The sequence below is a fragment of the Gracilinanus agilis genome, chromosome 4, assembly GCF_016433145.1.
Source record: "Gracilinanus agilis isolate LMUSP501 chromosome 4, AgileGrace, whole genome shotgun sequence".
NCBI classification, from domain to species: domain Eukaryota; kingdom Metazoa; phylum Chordata; class Mammalia; order Didelphimorphia; family Didelphidae; genus Gracilinanus; species Gracilinanus agilis.
This window is the reverse complement of record NC_058133.1, coordinates 273,286,684-273,299,051: the sequence shown is the minus strand read 5'-3', so window position 1 is coordinate 273,299,051 and position 12,368 is coordinate 273,286,684. Positions and strand designations below refer to the sequence as shown.

Genomic DNA, 12,368 nt, shown 5'->3' with positions numbered 1-12,368 from the left:
GGGGGGGTGCGGGGGGGGGGGGGTTGAAGGGGAAAGGTGGAGCATGAATCATGTACCCATGTTAAAAATGAATATTAATAAATGTTAAAAAAAATTAAAAAAAAATAAAAAGTTTAAAAGAAAAAAAACCCCTATAATTTCATGATATTTATATTTTAAATAAAATACTTCTCTGTATGTGGCTGCATGGGGCCACATGCCATCGAAAATGGCTATGTTGTCAGTGCTGACACACTTGTCATAGGTTTGCCATCAGGGGTCTAAGGTCAAATAGGTGGAATCTCCAAGAAAGGGTCCCCTTTGAGTTCATAGTTAGTCCCCAACTCATTAGACTTTGAGTCTTGTTTAAATATCATGTTGATTCAGTACTCCTAACTTCTAATTTCAAGAGAGAAGTTAGAAGAGGCTAACCTTACTTCAGGTTGCTGAAGGAAAAGACTCTAGGAAGACATAAAAGAAGAGCTGGCCATCTGGATCATGTCCCTATATGAAACTTACTTACTACTCTAGAGACTTCAGGAAGTTTCCCCTTCGTTGAGAACTAAAACCCTCTCTCTTGATTGAGCTGAGTTAACTTGCTCCCACTGGAGAGTTCCTTTATTCTCTATTGTCTGGTACATATTGTTAAACTGGAAAAAACAAGAACTATTAAATAGTCAGAAAAACCATGTATATAATCAAGAAGAGGGGTTTGGCAAATTTTTCTCAGGCCATCACAGAGTTGCATGCCACAAACCTACACAAAGCCCTGAAACTCTGGCTGCTCTGACCATGGAACCCTAGGAATGCCAACCATTTGAGATCAGAGATTGATTGGCTTTACAATGGCTACAAAGAAAAAGAGGAGTCCTAGACAGGATTATCAGTGAGAGGCTGATGGACACAAAAGGGAAAAATCCAGCCAAGGGCTGGGCTACCTTGGTAAAGGACTTTGGCCTAAGAAGAAAAACCATTGGGACAAAAAGGATACTTAATCTAAACCACTTTAAGGTCTATGTTAATCTGAAATTTGTGAAGCTGTTAATCTGAAATTTGTGAAGTTGTTAATCTGAAATTTGTGTAAGTTGGGCTTTCTCTCCGGGAGAAACTCTCATGTGATAAGGTCAAACTTGAGATCTTCACCTTCAAGCTGACTAAAATGGGGATCAGATTTCACAAGGATACAAGTTTGAGGCTTTCTAGATTCCACATCGACAATATCCTTCTATGTAGACTCTCACTAATTTCTGTTTTGCTGTGATTTAGACAAAGGGGTTTCTTTGCCTTTTGCTATATGTGTTCATTATGGAACTGGCAATTGGAAGGAAAGGGGTCAAGCCTTGGACATGGGGCTTGGGGTCTTCCTCTTTCCCCAAAATGGCAAAATGAAAGAAGGTAAATGGAACCCGATTATATTCCCTTGACCATTGATAGCAAACCTTTTAGAGGGGCAGGTGATGTCCTCAGGCACATATGGAGAGGGGGAGGGGAAGAGCCTAGCCCCCACATCCCTCTGGCTTTCTAGTAACAAGCTCTGGACAACTCTGTGCTGGGGCAATAGTGGGCATGTCCAGAGAGAGAGCTCTGAGTGCCCTCTCTGGCACATGTGACATAGGTTCACTACCAAGGCCCTAGCCTATAATATTGAGGGAACTAATAAATATACTTCTAACCTGATACTGGTCTCTCTGAGGAGAGCAAAGTGGTAGCTTCTAGCCTTAACTTCCTGTTTCCTCTCCTGGTAGGAATAAGTTGCTTTTGAAGAAGGGAGGTGAGAGAAGAGATTAGAGATGTCTCTTCTGCCTCTTTTGGAACTACACAAGAACAACCTCACTACACACGTGGGACTTACTACTCTCTTCACTAGATGTGGAAGCTCTATCTATAGGAATATAATTTTTGGTCACTTATTTTTTTTCGAAATATTGTTGAATTTGGGAGCTGAGGTCTTTTCCCCCTAAAAACTAGAACAAATTACTTTCTATACTGTTTTGAAAATGCCAGAGAAATTTACACTTGTCTTTAACATCAAAATTTGAACCAAATTGGGAACACAACTAGCATAGTGCACACCCCTGCTTTATTTTGACAGGGTCTTCAATGACAACTTCAAAACCTTGTAATTTCATTTCTTTTTACTGACCTAGAATAAAATCCATAGTGGCAGCAACCCCTTAGCAGGTTTTGTCCCTCATCCTACCTCCTTCCTTGCTGATCCCACCTCTATGGCTATAGTCAACCCTGTGAAAGTAAAGGGAAGGAGGCTTTTATATCTTGTTTTGAAATACACCCCCTTTCTCTTCCCCACAAGGGTCAGAGGAATGAATGAATAAGTAAATTTGGGGGAAGCATGATAGAAGCTAGGGAAAGGAAAAGGAATAGCTAAGTTTTGGGGGCTGTGACCAAGGGCCTCTAACCTCCAAGACTATAGTAACATTAGTGTATGACACTGCTTACAATGTCTGCTTCAAGCCAAAAATGTCTGTCTTCCTTAGACAGGAAGAGGAAACTGCTGACTGTAAAATCTAGAGACAAGAATTCCAGTTCTTAGGCCAAAATATGATAGAATTAGATTAAAATGCAGTTAGGAAATATTTAACAAGATTAAAAAATACAATCAAATATAATTTGTGATTTTCTAAATTGATATATGTCCTTATTTGTGGCTTAGTGACCCCCATTTCTATTTGAGCTTGACATCTCTGTCCTAGACTACTAACTTATCCAAAATGACACAGCTGGACATTTTCGTCCCTCTGAGTCCCAATTTCCTCATCCTAAATGGACCTTGGCTGGAACAAAGGACTAATCCAATCCACCAATCCATTCTAATATAATCTTCCTTCTTTCCTCTCTTTTTCTCACTCTTTCCCCTTACCTTCTGTCTTAGAATCATTAATTTCAAGGCAGAAGAGTGACTTGACCAGAATCATACAGCTAGGAAGTGTCTGAGACCATATTTGAACCCAGGACCTCTTGACTCTAGGCCTGGCTCTCTATCAACTGAGCCATCTAGCCACTCCTAATGTAATATTTATTATGTACCTACTATGTTCCAGGCACTGTGCTAAATGCTGAGTATACGAATCATAAAAAGAAAATCATGGGGAGAATAATAATTGCACTCCTTACCTCCCAAGGTTGCAACACTAACTGGCCTCAGACTCAGAAAGACTGGTTCAAGACCTTGACTATGACTTGGCTATGTGACTCTGGGCAAGGCTTTAAGACTGTAAGTGTTGGAGTAGGTGTCAATCTGCATTAATGAAAGAAGTTTCCAGGCACCCTAAGAAATCACTGTTGGGCTGAGGGCTTTAGAAGGAGGGGTAATAAGGAAATGTAGCTATTATCTTGACTTTCCATCAGGCATCTGTTGCTCCTCAACATCTGGGATCAAGATGCCTCTCCCAGATTAGCCTCATCACCTATAAATTACCATGCTGCTAATTCAAGCTTTGAAGGATACCACCCCACTTAGTCTCATCTCTCAGCTGATTGGAGAGCTGGAAGGTGGAGTAACAAACTCCTCCCAATATCTTCCTTTATTGAGGCCAAAAATTTTCTGCAGCTCTTATCTCGAATCCATGGAATAATATGCAAGATGCCTTTATGTTGGCTACCTCCAGCTGTCCCTCCTAATACTATCTTTCCATCCTGCTTCCATTTGTGGATGTCTCCCCCAATTACATTTTTTAAAAAAACCTTACCTTGTCTTAGAATTGACACTAAGTATTGGTTCCAAGGTAGAGGAACAATAAGGGCTAGACAATTGGGATTAAGCAACTTGTTCAGGGTCACACAGCTATGAAGTATCTGAGGTCAAATTTGAACCCAGGACCTCCCATCTCCAGGCCTGGCTCTCTATCCACAAAGCCACCTAGCTGCCCCTCCCCCACTACATTATACATTTTTTGAGGGCAGGAACTGTCTTTTTATTAATTGTATCCCCAACCTTTAGCAAATCCCTGGCACATAATAGGTGCTTAATACATTTTTATTACATTAGATTGGATTGGATTGGCATTCTGTCCTTCCCCTTTCCTTTAAGCTGGTTCTCTCTTACCAAGGGTCTCTCCTTCAGGCTGTCTAGGGTCTGCATCAGAGTCAAGGCGGCTTTCAAAGCATCTGGGGCAGCAGGGACCACTGCCAGGCAGGGCATACTGCCCAGAGTTAAGGGGTCTTGTACAATCCAAGCAGCAGAAATGATCTTCGTGCCAGCGCCTCCCTGCAGCTTCTGTGCATCGGCCAGAGAAGATGAGCTGTGGAGGAAGGGGAAGAACAGAAAGACAGAAATGGAGGGACTTGATTAAAACTGGGGAGATTGAGTCTTGCAAATGATAGAGTGAAGCATAGGGCCCTAGACAGAACAATAGACTGTAAACTGGAAGACCTGGCTCCTCAGAAGGGCTCTGCAGCCCTCCAGCCACTAACCTGGCCAAGGGCTTTAATTTCCAAACTGTAAAGTAAGGGAATTGGGCTAAAATGGCTCCAAGGTTGGTCCTCTGGAGGCCTCCACCTCTTCCCCTGCCCTAGCCCTCTTTATCTCCTTCCTACCCTTCCTTCCTGAGGGAGTTATACCTACTTGGTCACAGGCAGGACAGCGAGGTCTGAGCAGTTCCGCATGATGCCTGCCACAATACAGGTGCCCTTTATGGTAGAAATAGATCAGGTCGAGTAGGGCCTGGCTACAGGCCTGACAGGTAAAGCAGCCAGGATGCCAGCAACTACTCTCTCCTGCCCTAGCTGCAAATACCCCAGGCTCACCTGGTCTCAGATTTGTACCACACTGTGGGAAAAGGAACAGTGTCAGAAAAGAGCCAAGAAAAATTTCCCATCTCCTCACCTTCCAGCCTCCTGCATGTGGCTTCCAGAAATTTTCATACCTTTCACTTTAGCCATCTATTCTTTCTCCCACCTCTCTAACTCTACCATTCACCTCCAAAAAATACCCATTCACACATATGCAGTGCCCCAACCACACATACCATCTATCTCCTATCACAGTGATGGCGAACCTATGGCATAGGTACCAAAGATGACACACAGAGCACTCTACCCAAGAGTACCTTATGAGAACAGCAAAGGGACTTGGGTGGAGCTTCTCCCCTCCCCCTCTCCATGAACCTGATGAGATCTTTTCACATCCCCAGCCCCTCTACCCAGTAGCCCAATGGGAGCACACAGTGGGTAAAGTGGGCAACTCATAGGGGGTAGAGCTGGAGGGGAGCAGAATACTCAGGCCACCCACCCAGCGGCCCAATGGCAGTGCTTCCTCCCTCCCCTATGTGGGGTAAGGGGCAGAGGGTGCACCTAGCATTTGGTGTGGGGAGAGGAACATGGCATGGAATCTCTGGGGGAGATGGGTATGGCACTGGATCTTAGGGGTGGGGTGAGGGTGGGGTCTGGCACTCTATCTCTAAAAGGTTTGCCATCACTGCCCTATCATATTCCTTCCCCAAATCTAGCTTCTATCATAACCTCTTTCTATTTTTCTCTTCCATATAATTTCCTCTTGATTCTAATTTTTCTTAAATTCTTACCTTCTAACTTAGTAACAATTCTAAGACAGAAGAGTAGCATGGGCTAGGCAACTAAGTGACTTATCCAGGGTCACATAGGTAGGAAGTGTCTAAGACTAGATTTGAACCCACACCCTCCCAACTCCAGACCTGACTCTCTCTCCACTGTGCTACCTTAGCTGCCCTTCCCTTAATTCTATTTATGAAATATTCTTCCCCCTCTCTTCCTTACTGCTTCTTGTTTTTTAAAGACCTAATATTTCATCAATGTAGAAAAGTCTAAGTAAGGAGCTTCTTCTCCTAAAGTAAATCAAGATCTTCTCTGAAAATTACAGTCTTAGAGCACTACCTAAGGGCCCTGAGAGGTTGTGTCCTCCTCGCAGTCACAAAGATATGGCAATTAATCCCAAGTTTTCTTGATTCTGTGGCCAGCTCTCTATCTGCTGTGCCATACTGACTCTTCAGATCCTTCAATACCCTCCATAATGCAAACCTTCTATATGACTCCCGGAGTTCAAGGTAGATAATAGTGACTGATTAGGACATAATGGTACCAGGAGCAATGGGATTCTGGAGTAGCTCACCTTCTCACACATATGCCCTTCAAACCTAGGAGGCACCAATCGGATGACCCCCTGACCCAGGGCCTGCTGTCTCCGATGGGCACTGAACAGTCGAAGCTGAACTCTCTCTTCTTCCCCAAGAGTTGAACAGTACCGTTCCTGTTAAAATATTTGAATGATGGATAGATAGTGAAGCAGAGGAGGGGAAGTGTAAATTTAGGCCAAAGGAAAAACAATAGATTGCTAGGAAGAATGGAGATTATAGAGTCTTCTTGCTTAAAAAAGGAAAACTGGGAAGAAGAGGCTAGTAGATGGTCCAATAGGAGAGAGAGGAAGAAAGCTGAATGCAAGCCTATCAGAATTTCACCTCTTCCAAGAAGCCTTCCTTGACCATTCAATAGCACTAATCTCATAGAATCATAGAATGAGAAGTGACTTTAGATGTCAACTACTCCAAACAACTCATATTTATTTGTAATAATTTTATTATTATTCCCATGTTTTTCCCCTCACTAATCCTTGTTTCAAAAGAAGCACTGTAAAATTTTCCAGTTCTAACCACAGTCAGTGCTCAATGTATATAGGATGGATCAAGATGAACTGCTCTGGGAGAGAGATGACAAAGAAAAGAGAAAGGAGAAGGGGAACTCAGCAGATGAGGGGTGCATTTTGGGGCTCACATCACTGTCTTGTGGAGGTAGCTGCTGCAGGAGGGTTCGTATCCGAAGCCAATTTGGGGACCTGCCAGGATCCACATAGGAGGACTCCCAGTCACAGTGTACTGGCACCTGAAGAGACAAAGCAGAGCCCTGGAGCCAGCTGGTGGGATTTATTATATGTCTGGACTTCTTTCATCACCTCTTCCTCTCCACTGAAACTGTTCACTTTTCATATTTATAGCCCTGCTCTTTGTAGTGGCAAAAAATTGGAAAATGAGGGGATGCCCTTCGATTGGGGAATGGCTGAACAAATTGTGGTATCTGTTGGTGATGGAATACTATTGTGCTAAAAGAAATAATGAACTGGAGGAATTCCATGTGAACTGGAATGATCTCCAGGAGTTGATGCAGAGTGAAAGGAGCAGAAACAGGAGAACATTATACACAGAGATAGATACACTGTGGCAAATCGAATGTAATGGACTTCTCTACTAGCAGCAATGCAATGATCCAGGACAATTCTGAGGAACTTATGAGAAAGAGCACTATCCATATTCAGAGGAAGAACTGTGGGAGCAGAAACACAGAAGAAAAACAACTGCTTGATCACATGGGTCGATGGGGACATGATTGGGGATATAGACCCCAAGCAATCACCCTAATGAAAATATTAGTAATGTGGAAATAGGTCTTGATCAATGACATAAGTAAAACCCAGTGAAATTACTTGTTGGCTATGGGGAGGAGGGGAGGGAAAAAAGATGAATCATGTAACCCTAGAAAAATATTCTAAATCAATTATTTAAATAAAATTTTTCAATTAAAAAAAGAAAAAAGCCTAGAGATGGGAGGTCCTAGGTTCAAATCCAGCCTCAGATACTTCCCAGCTGTGTGACCCTGGGCAGGTCACTTGACCCCCATTGCCTACCCTTACCACTCTTCCACCTATAAGTCAATACACAGAAGTTAAGGGTTTAAAAATTTAAAAAAAAATTTAAAAAATGAAAAGAAAAAAAGAAAAAAATAACTGTTCACTTTTCTCCCCTTCTACATTTTCTATTCTATATTCCTTCTACATTTATGGAATTCCTTCTCTGTTCCTGATTCACTTTCATCTAAGTCCACAGGGCTTGACTCATGCCCACAATCATGGGGGTATTTGAAGGATCAAGAATACTATGGGTTGCTAGGTAGTACAACAAATACAGTGCCGGGCTTAAAAGTCAGGAGTATTCATCATCCAAAATTCAAATCTAGTCCCAGATGCTTACTAGCTATATGACCCTAGGTAAGTCACTTAACCCTATTTCCTTCAGTTTCTCATTTGTAAAATGAGCTGGAAAAAGAAATGGTAAACCACTCCAGTACCTTTGCCAAGAAAGCTCCAAATGGGTCAAGACTGAATGACAGCAAAGGAATATTCTCTATACCCTAAAATATCTGCTCCACTGGGACTTGAAACTTCATCATTAGAAATTCATTCATTTGACTAAGTATTGCCCTTTTCTCAAAGTCCTCTTTTAAAATGTGACTCTTTGGGATGCATGAAATCTCTGATATTATTAATGCAAATGCTCCAGAAGGTCTGATTTTCAGCCAGACAAAAGACCTGAGGGCAGCATATCCGGAGTGGGGAGAGTTGTATGAGATAGTTTGGACCAAAATTGACTCAACTGGTTTAAAGATCTAATTCTAATATTGTATTATTTCTAATTTTTACCTTTTAAATTGAGGCTCAGATCTGGCCTTTAAATCTCTTTCCTCATTCCTTTGTTCCTAACAAAACCAAGGAATCCTTTCACATTCCCTATTCCGGTGAATTTTCTAAGTTGGGGCAATTGAAATGGAAGATTATGGGCTCCATCAAGTTCAGTAAACAAAATCCATCTTAGGCCAGGTGTGTCTTTGGGCAGCAGGATATTGTTCTTGAATTCTGCATTGGGGTGGATGAACATTGTCACTCTTAACCAGACTTAATCTGATTTCTTCATCTAGACGTTGGTATTTTAGGATTGGATATGTGATTTCCCATAACTAGGAATTGGGGAGGGACTACAAAAATGATTCCTTCTTCTCATAAGGTATTCACCAATTAGAGACATCTAAAGGATGGTTGAAAAATGAAATTCCAAAGTTGTATTTAATGACTCAAGATGCTGCATGTCTTGGTCTTTGATCACCAATTAATTTACTGACCAATTAATTTACTGGTTATTGCTATCAATAAACTGATTTTCTTACTTTGAACCCAGTTCCTCAGAATTTGTAATCATCACACTGGAAAAGCAAATTTCCCCAAGAGATAGAAGGTTCTGCTTGTCCAGGAAGGAAAAAAGGTAAGAAGGGTTCTTATTACCTGGGAAGGAAGAGGATCAGTTCTTTCCTCCTCCAGGGTGAAGTAGGATTCACTGTCCAACAAGCAGACTGTTGTCTTCTGATCTCTGCAGGTGGATTTATCTTCTTGGTGGGAGCAGATTTCAGTAAGCTCAGATAGCATAAGGACACAGGAAGAAGCTACTTAAGGAAAGGAGTCTGTAATAATTAATGATTATGACAGCATTAGTATAGTGCTTTGAAGTTTGAAAAGCACTTTAATATTTTCTTATTCTATCCTCACAACATTCATAGGAGGCCAGTGCTATTATTATTCCCATTTTATAAATGAGGAAATTGAGGCAACCAGATGATAAGTGACTTTCTCAGGGTCACTTTTTTTTCAGGAAGAAAGAGCCATGGACTAGGAATCAAGAGAGCTGAGCATATCACTTAACTTCTCTATGTCTCAGTTTCCTCACATTTAGAATCCATGATTTTCTAAGGTCATGTTAACACTCTCTGATTCTGTGTTCTGTTCCTCATTAAGCAGACACAGTCAGAATTCTTCACCCTTTTCCATACATGACATGCTATAGCCCAAAATTTAGTCAAAAGATCTGAGTTTGAATTTCACCCCTACTACTGTCTTGTTGTGTAACCTTAGACCAGTTAGGTTCCCCCTTCAAAGATGTAGTCTCCTCAGCTGTAAAATTAAGGGGTTGAATTAGAGAATCCTTGGGTGCTCTTTTAGCTATGTGAATGTGATTCTGATTCTATCATGCTGCCCTAATTTCAACCTCTAAGTCTTTTCTTCTTTTCTTCCTTCCCATCCAAATCTCACTCATCTTTCTAGGGTTGGGGCTCATGCAATCTTCCCTGACCACTAGAGCCCCCATTGATTTTTTCCTCCTCTGAACTTCTATTCTACTGATAGTCCTTTGCACTATAGCATTTAATTCCTCTATCAGTTTTCTATTTTTGTTTTTCTTCCTAACTAGATTGTAATATGAGTAGCTGAGTGGTTCAGTATATAGAGGGTTGGGTCTGAAGCCAAGAAGATTCATCATCCTGAGTTCAAATCTGGCCTCAGGTATTTTCTAACTATGATTTCCTGGCCAGGTCAGTTACCTTTGTCTCAGTTTCCTCCTTAATAAAATAAACTGTAGAAGGAAATGGCAAACCACTGTAGTATCTTCTATCTTCACCAAGAAAACCCCAAATGGAGTCATGGAGAGTTGTACAAAACTAAAAAACAAATGAAAGGCTATACTATCAATGTGTGAAGGCTAATGCTCTTATATATCAGGTATGGAATCTGTCTTCTACCCCCTTCAACCTAGCATAGTACTTGAAACAAAGCAATCAATAAATGTGTTTAATGATTGAGTTTTGGTCTTGATTTCCTCAACTCTAAAATGGGAATAATAATTCTACTACCTCACAGGTTAGCTATAAGGAATTTGCTTTTATAAAACCACAAATCCTTATATGAAGGGGAGCTACTCTTATTAAATATCCTGACTATGGTGTTGACAGAGTCTCGAGGATTAAAGTAATAAAGCTGCCCTACTATATCAGCCCCTCCTTCTGTAGTCAGATTTCTTTATGAGTGTCCCCTTTCCTACTCCATCCCACCTCTCCCACACCCCATTTCCTTCCTCCTACCTTCCCAAGGGTCCACTGCTAGGTTTCCTGTAGGGAGGAGGTCAGACCTGAGTGTTTACTCTCATCCATCCCCCCACTCATTCAGCCATTTTCTCACAGAAATGCTGAACTCCTGAGAAAGACTCTTTGAATTAGAGCATCTCAGAATTAGAAGAAGCCTCAGAAGTCAAATTATATTTGAACAAGATCCCTGGCAAGTGATCATCCTAGCCTGTACTTGAAGATCTTCTATAAGGGACAAGTCCCTAACTCTTAAAAGTGATCCCATTTCTCTATAGGACAGTTTTTGTTAGGAAGTTTTGCCTCCATGCGACTTCCCCAGGATACTGTTGCTAGTTTTGATCTCTGAGGCCAAGCAGAATAAGACTATGCAAAGAATTTCGTCAAGCATAACTGCTGCCATGGAAAAAGAATGTTTAAGTCTGGAGGCAGAAGACCTGGGTTCCAATCCAATTATTTTGCTTCTAAATAGTTATGCCAATGAACCTTTCTCTGTGTCACTTCCCTCCTCTCTAAAATGAGGGGGTTGAACAAGCTGGCCTCTGCAATCCCCTCCAGTTCTAAATATAAGATTCCACAAAAATCATTATTTCATTTGAAAACTGTGCCCTCCCCGGTGTTACTCTCTCCTATAGGCTTTGGATCTTCATCCTAAGAGAGGTAGATAGACCTGTCAGAAAAGAAATAGCTGCTTGACATGGAAAATAATATTTTTTGGCAGCAAATATGAATGCTTTTATTTTCTTGCTCCTCACCTTGATTCCCTCTTCCTTCCCTTTTTTACTTCCTAGGCAGCTGCCTGCCTTGCCTGCCCTTAGTTTCAGCCTTGGTCTAATTGCATTTTCAGGAAAACAAATCTATAGATTTTTTTGAAGGGAGCAACCTTGTGTCTTTAGGTGCCAGGGGGAGATCCAGCTTGGGTGGAGCTGGATTTCAGAAGGAAGCTCCCTAAATGATGATGGCCTGGACACAGGGCGTTTCCTATTCCCCTAAAATCCCCTTGTACAGAAGTCGATTCCACCCCTAGTGCCTCCCAGGCTCCCATGGTCCAGCCTTGTGCCAACCCCTAGGCCCTCCCCATTCACTTGCCTGTTGCTTTCTCTCCTTGTTACCCTCAGAGTTCTCTTAAGAAGTCCCCGAGGGGGCAGGTATCGCGGGACTCCCGGGAGCCAGAGAGTAGGAGAGATTAGGCTTCGTCCCGGTTTAGGAGTCCTCAGTTCGGAGGTGGGCACGAATTTTCCTTCTCTTCCAACCAGCTCAATGATTAACCAGCTGCCCGCCCCGCCGGGGGCAGTGCCCTGTGGGGCCCCGGCGCAGGCCGGATGGGTGGGGAGGAGAGCAGAGAGAAAGGAAGGGAAAGAGGCAGGATTCTGGCATGGGATCCGCCTCCAGAGAGAATTGTCCTAGCCACCAAACTGGTGGGGAGGAAAACAGGACAGGTGGAGAGCGGGAAGGAAGCAGATCTACTGCCCTGTCCCAAGACACCTTGTTGTTCTCCCTCCCCTCCAGTCCCCAAAGGGGTGTTAGGCTAGGGAACTAAGGGTTCTCACTTCCAGCCAGGCCGTTGCGTCTACCCTCCGCTCACCCTCCATTCCCGTCCTCTCTTCTCGCCAGCCCTACCCCTTCCAATTTCGCTCTCTCCCAGACGGCTGCATGGAGCCAGAAGT

The 12,368-nt window shown here is 42.6% G+C and overlaps 1 protein-coding gene across 1 annotated transcript in view; it reads right to left on the bottom strand.

The window, feature by feature from the left end:
• Positions 1 to 11,860, bottom strand: part of PRICKLE4 (prickle planar cell polarity protein 4) — a 25,876-nt gene extending 14,016 nt beyond the window's left edge. The window contains exons 1-6 of the mRNA XM_044673532.1: positions 11,791 to 11,860; positions 9,077 to 9,252; positions 6,742 to 6,849; positions 6,083 to 6,220; positions 4,562 to 4,765; positions 4,043 to 4,238 (exon numbers count right to left, since the gene is read on the bottom strand). Of these exons, the coding sequence (XP_044529467.1) occupies positions 4,043 to 4,238; positions 4,562 to 4,765; positions 6,083 to 6,220; positions 6,742 to 6,849; positions 9,077 to 9,217 (787 nt within the window). The 5' untranslated portion in view covers positions 9,218 to 9,252; positions 11,791 to 11,860. The remainder of the gene's footprint in view (positions 1 to 4,042; positions 4,239 to 4,561; positions 4,766 to 6,082; positions 6,221 to 6,741; positions 6,850 to 9,076; positions 9,253 to 11,790) is intronic.
• Positions 11,861 to 12,368: the final 508 nt, after the last annotated feature.